Here is a 25,909-nt window from a genome sequence, read left to right on the forward strand (position 1 = left end):
ATGCAGAGAGTGGTTGAACAACTCATCTTTGATCACACAGGCAATGCTGTCCCATTAGCTGACAGAAACCCCTCCGCACATTTTCTTTCACTGAAATTGCAACTCACTGACATTTTACTGATTCAAAAAAAGATTCAACTGAAGCACACATTAAAAAGAGGGCTGAGGAGGGGTGGATGAGAGAAAGCGGGTACAAACTGTTGGCCCAGTGGCATATCAATATAAATCCTGGGTAAAGATTCTCCACCTGGTACCCTTGCTGGGTCCTCCCCTAATGTTTTTCCACGGGGTACAACCCACTCTCAGTGGGCCTGCATGAAAGCGCCACGAGAACTTGGGCTATTCTAATATTTATTTACTAATTCTGTACTAATTTTGCTTTTAGAGTAATGTTTGATCTTATCTGCTATTTAACACTGAAGACTAGAGCTTCACAGAGGGAAAGAAAGGAAGAAGATAAACGGACATTTACGCAGTAACTCCTGTGTGTCAGGTCCTGGGTTCTTGGTTCTATGCTCACCTCTGCTGCTCTCAGGACAAGGTTACCGGAAAGATGTGGAGAATGTTCTGACTCTGAATTAAGTGCATAAAATTTGGAGTTCAAGTTAATCTCATTTAAATCTGGAAGGGCAGGAACCCACACACAAAATCAGGGCTTTATTCAAACTGTTTGCCCCTCCAACTCACAGGGCTGTGGTATTGTCAAAATGAGTTAATATTAGGAGAAATTATAAAATAACAAGGCCCTTTTTTAGAGAGATGGGGCCTCACTCTGTCATCCAGGCTGCAGTACAGTGGCATGATCACAGCTCACTGCAGCCTTGAACTCCTAGGTTCAAGTAATCCTCCTATCTCAGCTTTCTAAGCAACTAGGACTATAGGCACCATGTCTGGCTAATTTTTTATTTTTTATTTTTATTTTTATTTTTATTTATTTATTTTTTTTGAGACGGAGTCTCGCTCTGTTGCCCAGGCTGGAGTGCAGTGGCCGGATCTCAGCTCACTGCAAGCTCCGCCTCCCGGGTTCGGGCCATTCTCCTGTCTCAGCCTCCTGAGTAGCTGGGACTACAGGAGCCCGCCACCTCGCCCGGCTAGTTTTTTGTATTTTTTAGTAGAGACGGGGTTTCACCATGTTAGCCAGGATGGTCTCGATCTCCTGACCTAGTGATCCGCCCGTCTCGGCCTCCCAAAGTGCTGGGATTACAGGCTTGAGCCACCGCGCCCGGCCTTATTTTTTATTTTTGTAGTGATAAGGTCTCACTGTATGGCCCAGGCTGTTCTCAAAGCCCTGGCCTCAAGCAATCCTCCCACCTCAGCCTCCTACCTCCCAAAGAGTTGGGATTACAGGTGTGAGCCACTGCGCCCAGCCAAGGTCTGCTTTTTAAATATTTTTTTTCCCCATTATAAAGTTTTGCAACTTTGGAAAATGTTGATCTTTTTTTCCTTACAGATTTTCTCTTAATATAACTACACAAATATAATTTTATATATTTACACATTTATATATTTATTTTTTCACTAAATATTAGAACATGAGCATTTCACCATTTATTAAAACCACTTATGTACATTAATCCATAATATCTTTGCATAATATACCATCAATATGGATATATCATAAGTTACAAAATCACTGTTTTTTTTTTAGGTTTGGAGATACTATTTTGTTCTCATTAGCCATTTATGATGTACATAATACGTTTGTGTACAGTAGAGTTTTTTCTTGTTTTTTAGGATGGATTTGTAGAAAAATCATGAAAAGTCTATTTTAAAATAATAATTATTTATTTATCTGTCAACTTTACTAAAGGTTTGTTAATTGTGGTAGACTTTTCAAAGTATCAACTTTGGCTTTTTGGACCCACTCTGTTGTATTTTTGTTTTCAGTTTATTCTTTTCTGGTTTTTGTTGTTGTTGCTGTCTGTTCCTCTTTCAACCTTTTGGAGATCCTGGATTTTAAACTGATGCTGTAATGGAATAGGTCTTGAGGGTCTTCAGGAAGGCAATGAGTTTATTTTGAATATGTGAGGGATATACATTGTTGTCACTCAAGGGCAGACTGTGGCAGATTATATTTTCCAGAGATGGACACAAAAAATCTCCTACCATGCATACTCTTCTAATAATGTTACTTGAAAACTTCCCCCAACAAGAGGTGGATCTGTGCTAGAACTCTTCTCTCTTGTACCTGGGTGGGATTTTGTGATTGCTTCAACCAATAGAGTATGATGAAAGTGATGCTAGCGCACTTCCCATGTAAGGCTATTGAAACGTCATGCACTTCAAATTGTTCTGTATGGACACTAGCTTTGGGGGAAGCCAGCTGCCATGTAAACAGTCCAACTTCCTGTATTCGATCACGCTGAGGGTGCCCACACTAATTCACAAGGAGAAACCACACGGAAAGCCCTGAGACTACAGGAAGGGAGATGCTTGACCAGCCCCGGCTACTCCAAGCCTTTGCCATTTCAACTCCAGCCACCATGTGAGAGATCATGAGACAGATCTGTTCAGCCTAGTTCTTCCTGAATTCCTGACCCACAGAAACAGTGAAAGATACTAAAATTATTGCTGTTGCTGCTTAGGACAAAAGGATGACTTGTCACTAAGAAGTAAAAAACTGAAAGAAGAGCTAATAACATTTCGATCTCCCCCTCCCAACTTATGCAATGTCATTTTCCAGTATTTTAGTTGTCTTTTGTTTTGATCACACAAATCTGCAAAAATAATGTATGAAAATAATAATTATTTTATACAGATAAAATGGTTTGGATTTATTGATATGCTTAGCAACTCATTTGCATCCCAGATTTTTTTCTGGAGTAACATACTGTTTTTCTGAGATATATTCTTCAGATTTCCTCTCAGTGAAGGATCTTTGGAGGTAAAAAATCTGTGTCTGTTTTTCAGAAAACATTTTCTATTGAAACAACTATTGAAGAAATAGATTGCTGAATATGCATTTCGATGTTGGTAGTTTCTCTCTCAGCACTTTGAAGATACTCTTCCACTGTTTCCTGATGTCCATTTTTACTGTTAGAAGTTTGTTTTTAGTATAATTATTCTTTTGCAGGTGATCTGTCTTTTCTTTCTGGCTGCTTTTATAAGCTTCTTATTATATTTAGTTCTGTTTCACTAAAGTTGTCTGTTTGCATTTAAAAAAATTTTAATTGATCTGCTTGATACTTTGTGTTTTCTTTACTTATGGATCACATTAATCATGAATTCTGAAAAAGAATTCTTATCTCTATTTTATAGTTCCACAATTCCACTTTAGCATATTCTTTCTCATTCTATCCTTTGTCTTGCCTTTATATTTTCCATAGCCTCATTATCTGGAAAATTATTTGCTTTATCTTCCAGTTCACCAATTCTCTCTTCAGTTATGTCTAATTTGATGTCTTTCCATTTCAACAATTATAGTTTTCATTTCTAAAAGTTCAATGTAGTTCTTTTTCAAGTCTACCTACTTAATTTGGATATTCTCTTACTGACTTCTCATTCTTTTTATTTTCTATAAAGATTACATATTTAGTAATCTACTGCATCTGAAAATTCCAATATGTTCTCAGGCATTAAATTCATCTGTTACTTTTTGTTTGATTTTTGTCTCTGAGAATTTACACTATTGATGGCTTGTGTGCATTTTGAGTGTTTGCTTATGAGCTATCATTTGTTTGAACATAGCATATAAGAATTCCATGAGCTTTCTTCCAGAAGAAATTTGTTTGCTTCTGTTGGAAGCCAAGGGCTGCTACTGACCTGGAACCACAATAGGCTCCTTCTGAGGGCTTAATATGGGACACCCATTAACATGGTGAGTCCAGAGATTGGTCTCTTTTCTAAGTTTTGATATCTGACTTTTATAATTCTCAGCATTTGGTCTGGTTTTTGTTCCCTCGTTTTCTGTTTTTGTTTTTTTTTGGTGGGAAGGTGGGCATGCAGATATGGTTGGAGATTTCTCTAAATCTGATGAGTACAAAAATGTATTGAATAATATGTTTTATCCAAGAACAAAATGTATTGCAACAGGAGAGTCCTCTTGAGTAGCTAATTTGGATATCAGTCAGAATAGCTTCTACTAGATGCAGTTACATTATCTTGTTTATATCTCTCAGCGGTCCCCAAGGTAAATAATTTTATACTCAATTGACATATGATACATTAAGTAACTAAGGTTACATAGCTAGTAGGTAGGAGCACTTACTAGCACTAGCAGTAGAATTTGAAAACAAATCCGTTCTAATCAAAACTTGTGTTCTTCACTGCTATGTAATATTGCCTCTCAGACACCACCTCCATGTATTCATATTTTTAGGGGCTTTTTCTTTTCTATCTCCTACTTGCTATCTCTAGTCTCAGTTTTATTATCTGCCTTCTAATTCCCTTATTTCAGAACAGATGTTAGAATAAATAGCTATCAATGACTCTGAAGCCTTGATACAAACACTGATAAGCTGCTCTGAGTTTGAAGGAAAAAAAAAAAAAAGAAGTCAAACAGCAAAAGAGATATGGAAGTTTTAGGAAGGCAGTTTGAAACATGCATGTATATTATGTGTACATTGGGTTGTACGCAATTTTAAAGATAAATTGCTATAACCTTCTTGGACCCAAGTTATTTTCCTCAAAGCTCAAGTTATTATTTAAAAAGCAAATAAATAACATAAGCAATTGTTCCCCCTGTGATTATCTCTATGTTCTCAATTCCCTTTATTCAACTTAGAGGCAGTAACCATTGGATAAAATCTCTTCCACTTGTATGCAGATTATACCTCAAAATAAATATTGAGGTCTCATATCAAGTCCCCTTATTGAATTAAAAGTAATGCATTTACAAATTTTAAAAGTTTAACTCCACCATGATTTTTACTACGTTTGTTCTAAACACTTTTCTGTTTCCTAGTTCATGCCAACTCTTTTTTTTTTTTGAGACAGGGTCTTGTTCTGCTGCCCAGGCTAGAGTGCAATTATGGCTAACCTAACCCTAACCCTAACCCAGCTTTCTGGACTCAAGCAATCCTCTCACCTCAGCCTCCTGAGTAGCTGGCACTACAAGAACATGCCTCCCTACCCAGCCAGGTTTTTATTATTTTTTGTAGAGAACATTTTTTTATAATTTCAGAAAGTAATATGTTTTGTATCTGTGTCCACACCCACATCTCATATTGAATTGTAATCCCCAGTGTTGGAGGTGGGGCCTGATGGTAGGTGATTGGATTATGGCGACAATTTCTCATCAATGGCTTAGTACTATCCCCTTGGTGCTGTCCTTGCAATAGTAAGTGACTTATCATAAGACCTGACTGTTTAAAAGTGTGGCAGCTCGCTCACTCCCTCTTGCTCCTGCTCCGGCCATGTGACATGCCTGATCCCCCTTTGCCTTCTGCCATGATTGTGAGTTTACGAGGCCTCCCCAGATGCTGAGCAGATGCCAACATCATGCTTCCTGTAAAGTCTGCCGAACCATGAGCCAACTGAACCTCTTTTCTTTACGAATTACCCAGTCTCCGGCATTTCTTTTTTTGAGACGGAGTCTCGCTCTGCCACCCAGGCTGGAGTGCAGCGGCGTGATCTCTGCTCACTGCAAGCAATGTGGGAATGGACTAATACAGAAGGGTCCCCTCAAATTTATAAAATCCCTTCAATGGACACTACAACCATGGGCACGTCTGCTTCTGTGAGCAACTTCAGGGTTTGAGGTCATCTCATTCAACTTTGTATGTCACGTCCCAGAGTAGATTTCAAGAAATATTTGTTGGCTCTCCTTTTACTCCTCCATCTCCCCGTAAATTTCCAGACCTTCAAATTCCATATGTATACTTTTCTAAAATATATTTGCTCAAGACCAATCTGACAGTCTAAAGAACTCTCTTTTCCAAATTCTATTTCCATGATTTTTCTTTTCCTACTTCATAAAAGAAAGTCATGCCTCCTATTATCCCAAATACTATAATGATGCATTGCCCCAAAGGATAAAAGCCACTAGGCCACCAAACAAAGAGACATTTCCAAAATACACAGCTTCTGAAAGAATATCCCCTGAACAAAAGCAAACATTTATTTAGAAGAAATAGAGAGGAGCTGTGCCTTATTTTGTCCAAGGGACAAACTCTTGATAGTTCCCTGTACTGTATATGTTGAATAATTAAACCTCAGAAGTGAGATGATTATAGTGGGTAACGTTATAGTGTAACACTTATTTGAATTAAAAAGGTAGTCCATCTTTTCTGACAAAAAGTTAACTTAATAAATTAATTTGACAAAGAGACTGACTTTGCCATGAGGACATGTAACATCGGAAGAACTAGATTCGCACTTCTGAAATTCTGACAATACATATTTAAAGCATATGTATGTAATGCCCTCAAAAGTCCATACTTGGCAACAATTTAACCTATGCCACAAAAATTAGGTTAATTAAAATAATCAAGGGAATCATGGATTTTAAAAATATTTTAAAGGATATTTGGACACTAACTTGATCCCTACACAATATAACCACGTAACAAAATGGCACTATATCCTTGAAATTCATACAAATAAAATAAAGAGTATTTGAACAAAAATGTTTTAAGACGAAAGGCTACAGATGGTGCATTGATGAAGGGTAATGATAGGTATGAATCCTCTGCCTTCCACCTGTAAGGGCCAGCAAAGGAAGAAAAAGGATAATAGTAAGGAGTTTAAAGATCTAGCTGCCAGATTAAAACCATCTCTCTCCTCTCTTCGCCCATAAAAATTCAATCAGAGGATGAATGTGACTGCAAAGCCCTTCCTAATCTTATGGCTCAGGCACCCTAACTAATCTTTTTGTTCTGGGTACTGTCAAGAAGAATGCACTCCAAACAAGATATCCTAACAAAGGCTGCAGCAAAGCTCCTTCTTACTGTAGCAAATCTCCTTCTTACCGAGAATTTCTTTCAGATAGAGCAATAAGTATTACCTTCTCTAACTTTCTTTTTGTCACTATAATTCTGTGTGCCTCTCATATATGTGTACTTAATTTTTCTAAAACCTGTTTTATCTTGTTACCGATATTTTCTAACAGAATTTTGTAGTGAAAACTCTTAATGCTTATAACTTCTGATAGAATATTTTTTAGCAGAATCAAGGTTTTGGAGACAGCTATGAAAATTAGCATTTCCACTGCACATCTCTGCCCAATGAGTTTAATTTTTCATCACATGAAAGTACAAGGTAACCACTGATGTCTTGGATTTGCACAGCTTTGAGGGAAGACTACGAGATAGGAATAAAATATCTAATATAAATAGGATAATCTAATATAGAAATACATACTGCCTTTCTCACTTTAATATCATTTCTTCCATTTTACTGGGCCATGATAGTATAGCATCATCTATATTTTAATCCCTACATACAAGTGTTTGCACTTTGTATACCACCCTGTTTGCATATACTGCTGGCCACGTGAAGAAGATGCTATGAATGCAGTCTCAGACGTATTTAACCAAAAGTTTCCAGCACTTGCTACCTGTTTGATCCCTTCTAGACAATGAAAAGTTGATAAGTGATGACTTAAAACATTGTATTCCAATTTGAGCACAGAGCTTCACAACACTGACAGTGGTGCTGATTAGGCTTTAACTATATTTCTATTCACATATTTTTATTGGCCAGGTGCGGTGGCTCATGCCTGGAATGCCAGTACTTCAGGAGAAAAGGCAGGTGGATCACCTGATGTCAGGAGTTCAAGACCAGCCTGGCCAACATGGTGAAACCCTGTCTCTACAAAAAATACAAAATTAGCTGGGCATGGTGGCGCATGACTGTAATCCCAGCTACTTGGGAGGTTGAAGCAGAAGAATCTTTTGAACCGGGGAGGCAGAGGTTGCAATGAGCCAAGATCGCTCCACTGCCCTCCAGCCTGGGCAACAAGAGTGAAAAACTGTCTCAAAAAAAAAAAATGTTTTTATCAATCCTTATGTTCAAGACACTGAGATCCCTTTTATATAGAACTTCCACTCTAGTATACTTCTCTGGAACTCAATTTTGTCAAAAAAGCAAACCGAGAACCTTTAAAATTAACTATAAGTTGTATAGTCCTCCATCACTTAGCATACCTTTTTCTTACGTTTTTAGTAAAGTATATGTACTGAAGAGTGCATCTAACATACACGTGCAGCCTAAGGAATCATTATGAAGTTTATATCCATGTTACACCAGCCTGGCCAAGAAAAAGAACACTTCTAGCAATCCAGAAGTCCCATTATTCCACACCTGAACCCAATACTCTTCCTACCCTGATAAGTGATTACTTATTATTCCCTACAGTTTTACTTGCTACATCTTTGTCCCTAGCTGTATTGTTAGTTGCTTTTATTTTTATTTTAAATTTTCTTCTTCTTCTTCTTCTTCTTCTTCTTATTATTATTATTATTATTATTTTAGAGACAAGGTCTCACTCGACAGACTTTGGTGCAGTGGCACAAACTTGGCTCACTGCAGCCTTGACCTCCTGGACTCAAGCAATTCTGCTGCCTCAGCCTCCCAAGTAGCTAGGACTACAGCTGCATGCCACCATACCCGGCTAACTTTTGTATTTTTTGGTAGAGATGAGGTTTTGCCATGTTGCCCAGACTGGTCTCAACTCCTCAGCCAGTCCACCAGCCTCGGCCTCCCAAAGTGCTAAGATTACAGGCGTGAGCCACTGGGCCCAGCAGCTTTATTTTTAAGTCTTAACCACCTGAAAATAATTTTTGGTATAAGTTATGATGAGGTAGAGGTTTAATTTACTTTATTTTTTTCCCGTATGTAATCTAATTATCCCAACATCATTTTGAAAAATTTATACTTCTTCGCTATTCTTGACTCTTCATACTTATATCACTGATATAAATATGACATCTGTCATATATATGGTTTATATCTATGTGGAAATATTTGGGAGTATCCTATTCTGTTTCACTGCTCAGTTGGTTTATCCCTGCAACAGAGCCACATTGTCTTAATTATAATAGCTTTTTAACAAGTCTTAATATCTTATAAAGCAACGCTGCCAATCATTTTTTCTTCAAGAGCTTCTTTGTTATTCTCGGCTCTTCATATTTCTACATAACTTTTGAAGTTTAGCACACATATACACATGCATGCATCATGAAGATTTCCATTGAAATTTCAATGAATCTGTAGATAGATTTGGGTAGACCTGGTGCCTTTACAATACTGAGTCTTTCAATCATGCACATGGTATTATCAGTACATCTAATCAGGTTGTCTAAAGTGTCTCTCAATAAAATTTCATATTTTTTCCAAAGAGGACTTGCTTTCTTGTTTAATTAAATGTATCATATTATTTGATGCTATTGTAAATGCAATTTTTTCTTATGTTACAAAATGGAATTGGTGTATGCATGTTGATTTGAACAGAAATGTTGTTACATTGAATACTTTTTTTTTTTTTTTTGAGACAGAGTCTCGCTCTGTCGCCCAGGCTGTAGTGCAGTGGCCGCATCTCAGCTCACTGCAAGCTCCGCCTCCCAGGTTCATGCCATTCTCCTGCCTCAGCCTCCCGAGTAGCTGGGACTACAGGCGCCTGCCACTACGCCTGGCTAGTTTTTTGTATTTTTTAGTAGAGACGGGGTTTCACCGTGTTAGCCAGGATGGTCTCGATCTCCTGACCTCGTGATCCACCCGTCTCGGCCTCCCAAAGTGCTGGGATTACAGGCTTGGGCCACCGCGCCCGGCCTGAATACATTTTTTAAAGTAAAGAAACTTTCACTTTTACAAAATTATGTATAACCTGTGAAAATGCTACTGTCCCCTTGTGCAACACATGAATCACAGAGAAAGATCAGAGGGTGTGATGGTGTAATGTTATGAAATATATATTTGATCTTTGACCTTGTAACTCCTAAAATCTTTAGCAACTCCACATTGATACCTCTTTGCATCTTAATGAGTTGACTGACAGCTGACCAGCCCTTCCAGGTGGGGGCTGTTCACTGGAAAGAATCAAGGCAGGATTCTAGGGTTGGGATTTTCAGGCCCACTCCGTGACCTCTGGGGAGGAGAAAAGGGTTACAGGTTAAGTTGATCACCAGTGGCTAATGGTTTCATCAATCATGCCTGCTAATGAAGCCTCCATAAAACTCCAAAAGGACAGGGCTTGGAGAGCTTCCAGATAAGAAGGTGGGGGTTTCTGGAGGGTGATGTGCCCACGGAGGGCACAGAAGCTCCGCGTCCCTTCCCCCATACCTCATCCTATGCACTCCTTCATCTGAATCCTTTGTAACATAATAAACCAGTAAACGTAAGTAAGTGTTTCCTTGAGTTCTGTGAGCTGCCCTAGCAAATTAATCAAACTCAAAAAGAGAGTTGGGGGAACCCCAACTTGAAGCCAGTCAGTGAAAAGTTCCAGAGGCCTAGATTTGTGACTGGTAGGGGTTGGGGGTAGTCTTGTAGGACTGAGCCCTCAGTCTGTGGGATCTGACACTATCTGTAGATAGTGCTGGAATTGAATTGGAGATACCCCGCTGGTGTCTGCTGCAGAACTGCTTGCTTGCTTGGTGTGTGGGGGAAAAACACAAACACATTTGGTGGCAGAAGTTTTCTATGTTGATTATTCTGGGAAAACTCTATTGTCTCCTTGGGCAACATATGGATTTCGGAAAAAGATGAGAGGGTGTGATGGTGTAATATTCTGAAATATATATTAGAGATCTTTGATCTCATTTCGTGGCATACAACACCTAAAATCTTTAGAAACCACGGTGTTATCTTTTTGCATGTTAATGAGTTGACTGAGGCCCTATGCAGCTTCAGGGTGGGGGCTGGTCCCTGGAAACAGCCAGACACCCCCCAACCTTGGTTCTTTTCACAGTCTTCTGTGTTGTAGTGTGAGAACAGAGAAAAAGCAGTTGGTCAGCAGTGACCAGAGATGGTCCCTGGTTGAGAGCATGGGCTTTGGAATAAGAGAGGCCTGGGTGAAGTCCCAGGCGATTATTAGCAGCTGTGTGTATGAACAGATTCCTAGATTCACCACATCACAGGATTCTTCTGTCAAATGCATAAATTAAAATAGCTCCTGTCTATTAGGATTGTTTTAAGGATGAAGTGAGGCACTACCTATAAAGAGCACAGAACCTGGCACACAGAAATGTGAACTAAATACTTACCAACGTTAGTGATAATGATTCTTGCTTGTCCATGCATGTTTTCTTCACAGTAAGCTTAAGTCTTAAAAAACAGTTCTACTTTCCTCTTCAAAATTTAATTTTTGACTGTCCTTCCTCCATTTGTATTTATATTTTTCCCCAAAAAACAATCTCTCCCTCTCCCTCCCTCCCTCGTTTCCTCCCTTCCTCTCTCCCTCAGCTTGTTCTAAATCTTGCTCTGAACATTCTTTTTCACATTCCTTTTTAAATCTTACAAGAACTCCACATATTCAGGTAGAAAAACAGAATCTTCTGGTCTTGGATACAATATATTAAATGTTTCATTTCCCTCCAAAGGAACATGTGTTCCTGCTTAAAAGTTATTTTATTCCCAAATCAAAATAATAATCAAAGATGTCACCTTTGGGGGAAACTGGGTAAAGACTATGTAGAACCTTCTTGTAAATTGTTTTTTGCAATTTTCTGTGAATCTATAGGTATATAAAAATAAATTGTTTTAATAAAAAAATTTCTTGTAAGTGTTCTCATTTCTTCTTTGTACTTTTCTGTTTGATTTCTTATAATGAATATATATTTGCATTGAAAAACAATAAAATTACTCTTACAAGAATAAAAATAAATACATTTATATGGATTACATTTCTAAATATAAACTATAAATGCATTAGAAAAATTCAGGATTTTTTTTCGTGGAAGGGAGGAGCATCAGAGTAAGAAAGATCATCCAAAGAAAGATTGTTTTTTTAAAAGAAACCATAAAGGAAAATACTAAAAAGTCTCATTGCATAAAAATTTAAAAATTGCAATAGAATATAAATTAAAATATATGTAACAGGCTAGAATAAAATATTTGATACAAAGACTTAATATACATAATATAGAGTTCCTATAAATCAATAGAAAAATATTTTTAAAAGCAAGTCGAAAGTAGGCAAAAAATACAAAGAAACAGAAGAAAAAATACTAATAGTCAATACCCACTCAGCTCTTCTTATATTCAGAAAAATGCAAATTAAGTCAAATATAATGTATCCTTTTTTTCCACAAATAGTATTGTTTTTCCATATGGGTAACAATCAGTCTTATCCATTATTGAAGATAAATGGTACATTTTGGGGAGGGTAATTTAACAATATCTCCCAAAATTAAAAGCTGATTGCATTTCTAGATATGTATTTTATGGGAATACTTATGAACCAAAACAAGTAGTGCCACACTGTGAAAAAGTGAACACACATGCCGTTCACTTGGATGGGACTTATTTAGATGACAAGCGCCTGGGCCCAGAACATCTGGATATTTCACTCCTAATTGCTAGGGACACAGAAGGACCTAAAGCAATGCTTGATTCCTCCTTCTCTACAATGAACAGTCCTTGGAGAAACAGCTGATAGCTCGCTGATGCACTTCATCAATTAGAGACTGACCCCGCCCCCGCCGAAGCTCCCACAGCAGCTTCCCAGATTGCAGGGAATTTCAAGATTTCTGGAATTGATACTAGAACAAGAATTTTACAACTGCTCTCCCAAATATGATTGAATATAATATAATGTAATGTGATATAGTATACTATAACCACATATTCTTGTACATTCTGACAATATTGCTATTTTAAAGCATGCGTAGATTGGCCAAAGCAATGTAATGGATTAGCCATTGCTTTGTTTTTATTCTTGATATTAATTCAGTTCAAAGTTGCCAATCAATAAATTGGGACCGAAGTCAACAAATTGAAAAGTAGCAGTAATGAGTAAGCAGAATATTGTGCTGTTCTTTGAGCAAAACAATTGATCTTCTTGTTATTTCTACCATCTCTAAAGGCAAGAAACAGAATCCCAGAGGAAGCATAAAATACTGTTTGGATTCCCATAATCCTGCTTTCCTTATTTACAATTCCCTTCATCCTTGCCTGCCTGTCCAGATGGTTTTCCTCTTGATTTCCCAAACTGAACTATGCTCACTGCCTTTGAGATGCTAAGTACTTGAGAAGACTTCATCTTCATTCGTCACAAACAGAAGTCATAAACTCTTACCTTTGCCGAATTATGCTGGGGTTAGCTGTCACTAAATGACTTTTGGATCCAACATCTTTAGTGTATTCACTTGACAAAGGAGGGAGATTGCATCTAGAGAAACAAGAACAAACATTTTGGAATGATTCGCATATTTTAAATCATCAGTGAGAATAATACAAATAGAAATTTTATTAATTCTAGCTCAATTCACAAGTAACTGTTTCTTTTTTTAACCACCTCTCCCTTTTAATAGACATTAGATGAATAATTAACTATCAGCATCTTCCAAATGCTGTCATAAAAACCACTCCTGTTTAGGAAGAAAGATAATGTCAGTCAAAGGAGTAAATGATCTACAAAAAGAAAGAGACAGTAACTAGGAGGTATTTATTCCATTCAAAATATTTTTGAGAGGGTAGGACAGACATTCTTAGACCTGAATTAGAGCTCAGGACAGTATGGTACACTAGAGGACATGGGACCTACAGTACCTCTGCACACCCATAAACCTCAAAAGACAGGGAAGAATTAATATATTTTCTGGTGTTTTTCTTTCTTTTTCCAAAATCTAAATTATAAGAGTGCATTCAGGGCCATGTGCTATTCACTTAAATCACAGCATGTCTGACTTGTGTGTGTGTGGCCAATGCACAGGCTGATTACTGGTGAAGGCATAATGGCTCATCATCCAAATAAATGCAGTGATCTACCATCCCAGTTCAGCCAAAGGAAAGAGTACAGGTGATGTTTCCCTGGTGATGGGAATAGCCACTCCACTCCCATTCCCAAAACACCACCCTGCCCTAGTTGCTTTCCTTGGCCGCCATGTCTTATAAATGCTTACAATAGGAAATATGACCACCCCAAATTCAAATCCCATGGCTTTCTGCCTGTGGAACATTAGGCAAGTTAATTTATTTGCCTGACTTCAGTTTTGCCATTACACAAAATGAGGATGATGATTTTTCCTCTTTTATTGAATTGTTGTAAGGATTAAAAATGGTATGTAATAAAAAAATTCCCTAACCTTGATGTGTACACTTAGTAAATATTAAAAAACATCACAAATCAGATATAGCATACAAAAATAATTAAATATACATTTATTATCTATGAAAATGCCAATTGGGCCTATAGTTTCCATTAAGCTTTCTTTTATTACCGAGTCCTCATTCCTCCTCTCCAACCATATGTCTAACTTGATTCCTACCACATTAGGGCATCTGTAACTTTTTATCACTTCAGTAAACCAAAGCATCACTTACTTGTAGGTAAAGATATCTTACAAATATTGCAGTCTCTGCTAGTTCCCCAACAACTAAATTTTCCCTACAAATTACCCCCAGTATCCAGGCACCCACTCAGCTGATCAGCTCAGGTTCTCTGATTTTGTCTCTTATTTACCCTGTGAGCGTCACCACATCAAAGCATCCTAGGCAGAAACTTGTCTCAGTTGATTTAGAAGCTTCTTTTTATCTGCTCTTTGGTGATAAGATACTGGTTTTTCTGGTAGCTGCCAACAGGTCAGTTAACCACTCAGTGGCTTTTGCTGAGTGCCCACTGAAAGCACACAGTGCTTGGGGCTGGAGCCCAAGTCAGAGAACCTACTCTTGAGGTATGTACAAGAGTAGATAGAGTGGTTGCCCCATATCCCATGTGGTGTTTCCTGAGGATTCTCATGAGGGAGTGAGTTTATGCATCAACAGCCAGGCTCATCTGGTTGTGGTAACGGATTGTGGTCTTGTGATTTAATTGATCTTTGCAAAGAGGAAGATGACTTCCAGGATAAAACACAGACTAAAATTTGGATACTTGTCTCTTAAAGCAGCTTTGATCTTAATTGCCCTTGAAAGCATGTGAGAATCAGCTATGTTATGCTAAAACTGTACATTCTGAGTATTGCTGGAGAGTGCTGTCAACGTGTTTTGTCATTATTAAACAAACTGGTTTTCATGAGTAAACACTTTGTTTTCCTGTGTGTTCCATGGCTCATGTGTCTGGGTCTTTTCATATCTACTGCCACAGAGTAATAGCTCAAGAAAAACTTGCAGTTATTTATTATCATCTAGAACAGAGGGATTCATGCTTAAAATCATAAAGATAACATTTTATATGAATTTTGATGTATTTCCAGAAAATAACGACAATACATTTTGGTGTAAGTTCTGGGTAAACTTTTTTTTTAAGTGCAAATATCTGTGACACTTTCCTGTATCTCTTCTCTCAGGAAAAGCACACCATAATTTTAGTTCCTCAACTCATAAATTGATAATTACAAAGATGTACACAAAAGGCACATTTAATAAAGTCAAATTGTTTTAATAAGGCATATTTGTGGTGTAAAATGTTTCAAAGTTTGCATTATCGCTGTTGGCACAATTAACAAATATTAATGACTGAAGTGTCTTAGCAACTGTACTCATGATCTTAAAAGAGATCTGATCAGAGAATTAACAAGAAATGAATATTCTTTGAATTGGGATGTGGAAGTAAGTGGGAAATGGGCTTGATAGAAAGAAATCTTAAAGTAGAAAAATCACAAAATCCCTTTACATTTTTTATATATATGTGAGTATACAAAACATACATTTGAGCATAATTCAAAAGGCACCAAAATTATGTTCTCTCATTCATGTCCCCAAGTTAACCAGTTCCTTTTGAGGATGCAATCCCTGTTAACTTTTGTCTGGTAAACCTTCCCAATAAATTGAATTCAACAATATTATTTTTTAAAGTATTGCTTTTGGCTACAGAGCAAATGCTTACTTTGAGAAATGGGAAATTGATTTTCAGCACTAGAAGATGTGTTTGAAAACATTTAAGCAGAGAAAATTATGAAATTGTTGTATCCTACTCCTAGAAGACACTTTGAATTGTAATCTGGTACATCACTGTGTACAGGCAGCACTACTTTTTGATGTTGTCTCTCAGTACATCTGTCCATCACATACCCTACAGTCTAGGACCAGACATACAACATGCTTTCTAATCTACATTTATTCATTAAATGTTACATTTTGAATATATAATATCTCAATATATTAAGCATGCCCCAAAATGCATATTAAGCAATGATTTATTAATAGATATGCAAATGGTCAAATAATTTTAAAATAATTTATCAACTTTTATTACTCCTATAATTTAAACTATACATAAGGCTTTTAAAAATTAAAATGTGTCATAAAACAGCACTATTCTTGAAATTAAATCAAAGGCATATGCATACATCGTTCTTGTTATGGTGCTACCTTCTTTGAATTCTTTCAACCCTCATCTCCTCATATTTTAGAAATATTATGCTCAATATTGTGCCAGGCACTCTAATCAGAAGCACCCTTTAATTCTGAACTTGAATATATCAACATCAGATTGCATATAAAGCCAACAAAGTCTTGTTTACTTGTGATAAATATGGCCCACTGGAAATAATAGATAACACTCTATGGTGCCTAAGCCTAGTCTTCTACATGTTAGTACATGTCCATCTTCACAAATGTATGACACACACACATACACACTCATGAATAATACAAAAATACATTTATTATACTGCACGAAGTGTATTTACACTTCCACGTGTATCAAGGCCACTTGAAATCACTTAACTTCTTTGAATCCGTGAGTTGAATACTATGTATTCCTTCTTTCTTACATAATTTTTGGAAAGAGCACATAAACTAATAATACTCAAGAGCAATTTGAAAATATAAACTAAACTACATAAACGGTGTTACAATTATACGGTATTCATACAGTCATAGATAGAGTAAGAGTTGCCATAGTGGGAAGGGCCTGAGGAACTGACTACTCTGCTTCCTCCTACAAATTAGAAAGCCGGGCCCCAGCAAGGGTAAAATAATGCACTGTAGGTCACAGACCTAGTTAACAACAGCAAGGACTTGTCTCCTACCTCTCTGTGTTCTTTGCTGGCTCCTCAGCCTCACCTAATGCCAAAATACTGAAGAGGGTGCCTGAAGGTGGCTCAGGGCTCTGCTCTCACCTATTCATGCTCTCTAGGTGATTTTCTCCACTCCAATACCTTAAATACCTCTCTGGCTCCATCTCAAGCCACTCTCCCCACTGTTCATGACACTGCAACAGCACTTGCTGTCGTTCCCACCTTGGACCCTTGGGTTGTTTCTCTGCTTAGGGTGAAATGAAGAGAAGACTTAGCTCAGACACCACTTCTCTTGAGAAGCTCCTGTGTGTCTGAACTCCCCCATGGTAGCAAGCACATCTCTAGGACATAAATTCATTACAGGATTGTTCAGCACACCATTCCCAGAGCCAGCTCAAGGCCCATAGGTTATGGGTGCTCAGTGAGCAGGTGTTGCATTGACTGGAACTAAAAGAATTACATTTGTACTTTTTCCATTTTTCTATTATTTGTATATATTGAAAAGACAAACTGCAATATAGAGGAAAAACTATGCTGGGGGTACCTGTACGAAGGAAAGGTGGGTAGACAAGGATCTAGACTCTCCTGCAGGCTTCAACAAGTGAGAAAAAATGTCTTTCAAGGAGACTAACTCCGAGAGAGAACTTAGCCCCCACAAGTACACGGCTTCTCTTAAAAACCCTCTCAAATAAAGTCTTTGCTCTTCCCTCTCCCACTTAGCTCAGGGCTCAGAGGTGGCTTAGCATTCTCTCGGCTACCTTTTTTCCACTCCTAGACTGTTATTCGTTTATACTTAAACATAAACAGGAATACAAAATCTCGCTCAGCTTTCTGTCCTTGATGTTGCTGCGGTCTTCATCCTTCCTGGCCACAGAGTCTGCTGGCACTTGGTTCATAGTCATTTCTACCTCAATGAGACTTGAGGGTCCACCTGAAAGGCCTCTCAGAGTCTATCCTCAAGGTTCCTTTATTTTCTCAATAACAAATGTTTTCTTTTTCTACAACATGTCCACTCATCCCCCAGATACCCTGAGCTCTGAAATCTTGCCCTCCAGAAAGCCATTCTTTGACTTTAGCTGCTGCTTCTTATTCCATGTCTCCTTCATTCACAGCCAGGAGCCACAACTTACCTCACCCCTGCTCTGAATGACCCCATCATTTTTCCCTTTCCTTTCTCTTTCGCTCATCTCAGAGCTCTCTTCCTGCCCAGCCCAGATTTCAAGGTGTGTTACTTTACACTCTCTCTAGCCAGAGCCCTCCAAGTTGTCACTCCCTGTCCTTCTTCCCTCTCACCCAGATAATCCCAAACCTGTCTTTATCGAATCACTTGCTGTCTTTCCTTCTATGCCTGGCTGGTAAGCATGTCTGGGCAGAATCACCCAGCAGTGCAGGCTGCTGCCACTACAGTTTGGCAGTCTCTGCCCCTGGCTGAATATGTCTCAGCAATTCCTTTTCATCTCCTGCAGGGGCCTCCTGTTTTTCCTGGAACAGATGTGCACATCGCCAATCTGCTCAGTCCCTTTACCAAGCATCCTCCTTGTTTGAAATTTACCCCTGTTTCTTTGTTCCAGTTTTCCCACTCACTCAAAGATTTAATCTGTCTTCAATTCCCACTTGCTACTTACACATGCTTTGGTGACAAACTAAGAATATGGTATAGAATAAAATGAATCCATTAAAACATTTATTCACAGAGAGTTGCCCTTAAGGAAAAGAACAATTTAAAAAGTCAGAATCACCTGGCTGTACAATCTAAAATGAGATGTGAGATTTTCCACTTTCCCCTGTTCCCTTTATTCACAGCAGAGTGGGTATCTCTGTTCCGCCTGAGCCTTCTCGGCTTTGTACTTTCTCGGGGCATGTTCCCTCATTCCCCTTACCTCTCTCCTAAACTCACTTGTCTATGAGCTGGAAGTGAAGCTAAGGAGCGTGCTACAACTGATTAATCACAAGTGACTAGTTTTGAAAAGCCCCAGGGCTTATGGGAGGGGTGGGGAAAAGGAGAGAAGGCAGAGGCCGCGCTGTGGGTGCTCTCTCTTACCGCATGACAAAATTTGCTTCATCTATTTGACGGCCACAGCCACTCTTCTTCAGAATCCCACCATTTCCCACCACCGCGCATTTCTTCAATGGCAGCTGGAATGGGGTTGCCTAGCAACAGAAAACAAGGCGGGTTTTCACTGCAAAGAACACACAACTGCTCACAAAATCATTGTTTACAGCAGACCCTTTGGAGGAATTTGACTGAAGACTGGGTCGAGCAAAAAAGAGCATGTGAAAAGAAAGATGCCAAGAAGTTTGTAAGGAACAAACTCGTCTGTTGCCTTGGAATTTAAAAAGCAAAATTTTAAAAAGCCTCCCTGAAGTGTATTTAAATATAACAACATTTTTTTTTCATCTCCCATTGGCCATGCACATAGTAGAACGTGTTTGCTAGGGAAAATTAAAAAAAAAAAATACAAACTAAACACAGGATTATTTTTAAAGCCATTAAGCTGGAATCAAATGAGCTCCTTTCTCCTCTGTGATTGCAAACTCATTCATTCATACAATCGGCCATTCACTCAACAAATGTTTCTGAATATTTCCTTTGCTAACTGTTGGGGAGAGATACATGCGACAGAAGTCACAGGCCTGAGGGTTCACAGTTCGGGATGTGAGGAGAGAAAGGGATGATGAGAGTGTGAAAATATATACCTAGGTAACAAACTATTATAATGCTGAAGTTGCTGCCAAAGAGATACCGACCGAATGTTATGGGGCAATCCACAAGGCAGAAGAAGGTGTTTCTGCTGAGCCAACTCAGGGAAAGCTTTCTCACCTGAGCTGAACCTTAAAGAATATGTAGGATGATGGTTTCCAGCTGCATCCATGTCCCTACAAAGGAAATGAACTCATCCTTTTTTATGGCTGCATAGTATTCCATGGTGTATATGTGCCACATTTTCTTAATCCAGTCTGTCACTGATGGACATTTGGGTTGATTCCAAGTCTTTGCTATTGTGAATAGTGCTGCAATAAACATACGTGTGGCTGTGTCTTTATAGCAGCATGATTTACCTGGACACAGGAAGGGGAACATCACACACTGGGGCCTATTGGGGGGAGGGGGAAGTAGGGAGGAATAGCATTAGGAGATATACCTAACGTAAATGACGAGTTAATGGGTGCAGCACACCAACATGGCACATGTATACATATGTAACAAACCTGCACATTGTGCATATGTACCCTAGAACTTAAAGTATCATAATAATAATAATAATAATAATAATAATAAGGAATACGTAGGATTCCTCCAGGCACGGAACGCAGCACAAACAATGGCACAGAAGTATTTGCTGAGAGTAATGCTGTGTTTATGAGCTAATGAACACTCTGGGTGGGTCTGTCTAGAACTTAGGATCCACTAAGGGGCAAGTGGCTTGTGCAGAACCAGATAGCATGTGACCTTCCTTCTGCCAGCACTGAACTGGACTGCAAAGAAAATGTTCAGTGTATCTGAGTGTTCCCGGAAGTGCTATTTATAGAATGAATATGAAAACCCAGCAATAGCCCCTGAAAGTGAAATGCGTCATTCGGTCACTTCTAGCTGGGTCAGCAAGAACTGCCAGGTACAGAATTTCCTGCTTGCTGAAACAACGCAGAGCAGCTGGAGTTCTTTAGGGAAAGACCTTACATATATACAGCTGGCATCAAAAATAACCACCCTAGATGAATCTCAGGCAAATAATATGGGTTATTCCAAAAGAATAAATTCCATAAGTATATGAATATACACGGTAAGGGCCTCATATAGGCAGGAAATAGTTAAACCAAAAATAAAATTCCAGGTGTTTCTGTATTCATTGGTAGCTGAGGTGGCAACTTAATGCAGCACAAGAAGAGGATTTTAATCCTCTGATTTCTAGTTGTCAAAGGAACAGCCAGAGCTATGGAAATATTGTTGATAAAAATACAGTACTTAAAGTGTAATGTCTAAGCATTTGCCAGCAGAGTTAAGAATTTCCTGCATTACTACACCAGAGACCAGCCCAACAAACATCAGAGCAGATCCAGAGTGGAGGGACGGGCAAGAAATAGAGGAGGGCTTGGAATCAACACTAGAAAAACATCAGTTAAAGCTATAATTTGTTAGGTGAAGATTTAAATGCTTATATTCAAAGTAGCTGTTTGTTTATTCCACAGGTATTTACAAAGTGCCTACTATGCATCAGGCACTGCCCTGGGTGACAGAGACATAAGTAAAAATTCCTGTTCCCACAGAGGTTATATTCTACTGTGGAAAACAGACGATAAGTAAAGATAAATGAGTAAAATGAACAGTGGGTCAGATGGTGACATAAGCTTTGGAAAGGAAGAAAGCATTGCCATGAAAGGATTAGGAGATGCTTTCGGAGAGCAACTGCAATTATTATTATTATTATTATTATTATTATTATTATTATTTTCTTTTGAGACAGACTGTCACCCAGGCTGGAGTACAGTGGCACGATCTCGGCTCATTGCAACCCACACCTCCGGGGTTCAAGTGATTCTCCTGCCTCAGCCTCTTGAGTAGCTAGGATTACGGGCACACGTCACCATGCCCAGCTAATTTTTGTATTTTTTATTTTTTATTTTAGTAGAAATGGGGTTTCACCAGGTTGGCTAGGCTAATCTCAAATTCCTGACCTCAGGTGATCGGCTCACCTCTTCCTCCCAAAGCGCTGGGATTACAGGAGTGAGCCACCACACCTGGCCCCAGGAACGACAATTTTAATAGGGTGATCAGTAAGCAAATTCCTGTAGGAGACGAGGTAAGTGAGCCTCACAGATCTCTGTGGGAACCCCTGGGGCAGAAACCCTAAGGAGAAAACATTCCTGGGATGGGACAGGGGGAGCAAAGAGCCTGTTGTGTCTGGACATGAAGAAGCGAGGGAGGGAGAAGTAGGAAGGATATCGGAGAGTAGACTAGTAGAGAGGTTGGGGAATACATTCTGAAGGGCCTTGTAGGGTATTGTAAAGACGTAGGTTTTTATTCTAAGATGAGAATCAAGTCAACGTTGGGTGTGCAAAGGAGTGACATTATGACATATTTTGGAGCAATCACTATACTGCTATGCGAACAGGCTGTAGAATGTCATGGGCAGAAAGAGAGAGACCAGATAGGAGTCTTTTGTAAGAGATTTTGGTAACTGTTGAACCAGAATATGCCCAGAATCTGGCTGCTTCTCACACTACCCTATCACTGTCACTAGGAATAGTGAGAAGTAGCCAGGTTCTGGACATATTCTGGAGACAGCTAACTGGATTTGCTGATACAATGGAAACAGGGCAAGAGAAAAAGAGAGAAATCAAGGATGATGCCAAGAGTTCTGGCTTGAACAACTATAAAGATAGACTTGCAATTTACCAACATATGGAAGATTACAGGAGGATCAGGTTTCTGGGGAATGATTTGGAGTTCAGTCTTAAATATGTCAAGTGCATGATGTCCTTTAGATACCCAGGTGGCAATGTCAAGTAGGCAAGTGAATATATGACTATGCAGTCAGGGAGTTGGTCTTTCCTGGAGATAGAAAATAGAGAGTGATCAGCATGGGTATTTAAAGTCAGGAGACTGGATGGCGAATGAGTGCAGATGGAAAAGAGAAGAGGTCTAAGAATTGTCCAAGTTAAAAAAAAATAGTGTCTCAAGAAGAAAGGAAAAAAAAATACATCAAATGCTACTGATAGATTAAGTAAGACAAGAGCTGAAAATTGCCACTGGACTTAGCAACAGGAAGGTCACTGGTGACCTTGAAAAATGTAAATTTAGTTCAGTGATAAGAACAAAAACCTGATCTGAGTAAGCTATACATGTACATTTGCATATTTATTTTCATATAGCTTATTTGAAAAATCTGGGTTCACTCATCCTCAACTAATATTTAGTTTGCTTTAGAAAAGCCAACTAAAAATCCCTTTAATTGTTAAAGAGTGGTTCTTGCCTGAACCTATTAGACCGGGAATTCCAGGTTTTCTGTCAGGAATCTGGCCCCAAAACAAACGGGCTTGAAAGCAGCAACATAGTCCTAGATATAAACATTACCTCCTAACTTCCATACTGTGGAACTATGGAATTGGAAGATAGGCTGTCAAACCCCTCTGTATTCTGCTTCCTGTCCTAGAAGGGATCTAACCTCACACAGGTTTTCATGAAATTATATGAGTTTGTGGATGTCAAGCATCTAACCAAGCCAGTGGCATGGAAGTCCACTCATCTTCCTTCCCTTTTTCATTTCTTTCCTCCTTCTAGCAGATTCTCCCTGGCTTGCTCAAGCCATGAAGTGCCTAGATTTCATGGTTTCTGTAGAACATGGTAAAATAGTAATTTATCACACTACCTTAAAAATTAGTAATAATTTTATTAACAGAAAACTTAGCTATTATATCCATGCACTAGTAAAATACCATCCCCCTAAAGCCCTCAAACAGAAGTCCAGGGGTTTAAAAACAAAGCCATTTTGACTTTTTATTGACAAGCAATTTCATTTCATTTCAATAAATATTTCTTGAGTGCCTGAGTGCACTCTCTGGGCACTTACAATACATCAGTGAACAATAACAGCACACCAAAGCCCATTTACAGACAAAAAACTTAACTGAGAAAATACTACGGATTTTTTAAAAGTAATTGAGATAATACTCTCATTAACACTCACAGAATACCTCCTTAATTTCTCAGCTTGGCAATGGTCCATGTTTTCCAGAACGATGTATGAACAAGACGTTTTCCTTTTTGAGTCTACTTATATAGAAAGAAGTTTGGTCATCCATTGCCACATGAATATTATTATTTTAACAGAGAATATTTTTATTAAGGCATTGCATGCTGTCTTTTCAAATGTGTCTCCTTGTACCTATGCAAGAAAATAATCTACTGGATTTGAGAATATAATATACTATAACACTCTTGCTAACTTTAAAAAATCTATTCTAAATGCAAGGATAAATTAGACAGATTAACTATAGTAATGAGCTCAAGCGTTTTTTTTCTTTTTTCTTTTCTTTCTTTTTTCTTCCTTTTTTTTTTTTTTATTTTTTAGACACCGGATCTAGTTCTGTGTCACCCATGCTAGAATACAACGGTGCCATCACTGCTCACTGCAGCCTTGATCTCCCAGGCCCAAGTAATCCTCCTGCCTCAGCCTCCCAGGTAGCTGGAACTATAGGTGCGTGCCACCACACACGGCTATTTTTGTATTTTTTGTAGAGACAAGATTTCACCATGCTGCCCAGGCTGGTCTCGAACTCAGGTTGAAGCAATCTGCTCGTCTCAGCCTCTCAAAGTATTGAGATAAGGCATGAGCAACTGTGCCCAGCCTCAAAGATTTCCTATTCTTTCTCAGCCACTAACCATCCTATGGATCTTTGTCCAAAGTTTTTTTTATCTGTAACTGTTCCATCTGTTAATGGCCATCTTATTAGTGACCATATTATATTAATCATCTGGATTGAGATTCAGATTTGTCAGGCCCCTCAACCCCTCAGTGCCTCATTGGAAACAAGGCATGATAAAAAACCATCTGTTCCATCTTCCAGGACTATTATGAGACTTAAAATAAGGTGAGGCATTGACCATTACCAGGAACCTTTGAAGTCCCATATAAATATATTATATTAATTCATTATTATATACTAACAAAATTGCATTCCTTAGGGGAAAGTTAGTATTTTGGTAGAGCACTGTGATATTTAGTCTATATTTGTGTGAGATATTTTCAATTTCAAATTTATTTTCAATTTTATATAGTTGTTGTCTGTTTTGTTTGTTTGTTTGTTTGTTGTTTGTTTTGAGACAGGGTTTCACTCTGTCCCCAAGGCTGGAGTGCAGTGGTCCAATCACGGCTCACAGCAGCTTCAACCTCCTGGGTTCAAGCAATCCTCCTGCCTCAGCCACCAGAATAGCTGGGGCTATAGGCGCATACCACCAGGCCTGGCTAATTTTTATTTTTTGTTTTTTGGTGTTTTTTTGGTAGACACGAGGTTTCACCACGTTACCCAAGCTAATTTATATAGATTTTGAACAAATCAATCTTTTTGGTCATTGGTCCTTTGAGGGTGTATTTGTTTGTTTGTTTATTTGTTTGTTTTGAGACAGAGTCTCATTCTGTCACCCAGGCTGGAGTGCAGTGGTGCAATCTTGGCTCACGGCAACCTCGGCCTCCTGGGTTCAAGCAATTCTCCTGCCTCAGCCTCCTTAGTAGCTGGGATTGCAGGTGCACACCACCACACTCGGGTCTTTATTTTTGTATTTTTAGTAAAGATGGGGTTTCACCATGTTGGCCAGACCTCAGGTGATCTGCCTGCCTCAGCCTCCCAAAGTGCTGAGACTACAGGCGTGAGCTACCGTGCTCAGCCAAGGGTATATTTATTAATACAACTTCTTTTCTTTTTTTTTTTTTTTTTTTTTTTTTGAGACGGAGTCTCGCTCTGTCGCCCAGGCTGGAGTGCAGTGGCGGGATCTCAGCTCACTGCAAGCTCCGCCTCCCGGGTTTACGCCATTCTCCTGCCTCAGCCTCCCGAGTAGCTGGGACTACAGGCGCCCGCCACCTCGCCCGGCTAGTTTTTTGTATTTTTCAGTAGAGACGGGGTTTCACCGTGTTAGCCAGGATGGTCTCGATCTCCTGACCTCGTGATTCGCCCGTCTCGGCCTCCCAAAGTGCTGGGATTACAGGCTTGAGCCACCGCGCCCGGCCTATTAATACAACTTCTATCAAGTCATGACTTTTAATGACATATATGTTTGTAGAAATCATTGCAGGTATCATACCTTTTTTCAACACGTCATATCTGGGCTAAGTACAGATGAGATGATCAACAAATTGTTC

At 38.8% G+C, this 25,909-nt stretch overlaps 1 protein-coding gene across 2 annotated transcripts in view; it reads right to left on the reverse strand.

Moving 5' to 3' along the window:
- ST8SIA1 (ST8 alpha-N-acetyl-neuraminide alpha-2,8-sialyltransferase 1) overlaps positions 1 to 25,909 on the reverse strand; it is a 144,174-nt gene that overhangs the window by 43,717 nt on the left and 74,548 nt on the right. For both annotated transcript variants that reach the window (XM_050747645.1, XM_050747644.1), the window contains exons 3-4: positions 19,096 to 19,205; positions 13,172 to 13,264 (exon numbers count right to left, since the gene is read on the reverse strand). In XM_050747645.1, coding sequence (XP_050603602.1) covers positions 13,172 to 13,264; positions 19,096 to 19,205 — 203 coding nt within the window. The remainder of the gene's footprint in view (positions 1 to 13,171; positions 13,265 to 19,095; positions 19,206 to 25,909) is intronic.

The sequence above is a fragment of the Macaca thibetana genome, chromosome 11 (assembly GCF_024542745.1).
Source record: "Macaca thibetana thibetana isolate TM-01 chromosome 11, ASM2454274v1, whole genome shotgun sequence".
NCBI lineage: Eukaryota > Metazoa > Chordata > Mammalia > Primates > Cercopithecidae > Macaca > Macaca thibetana.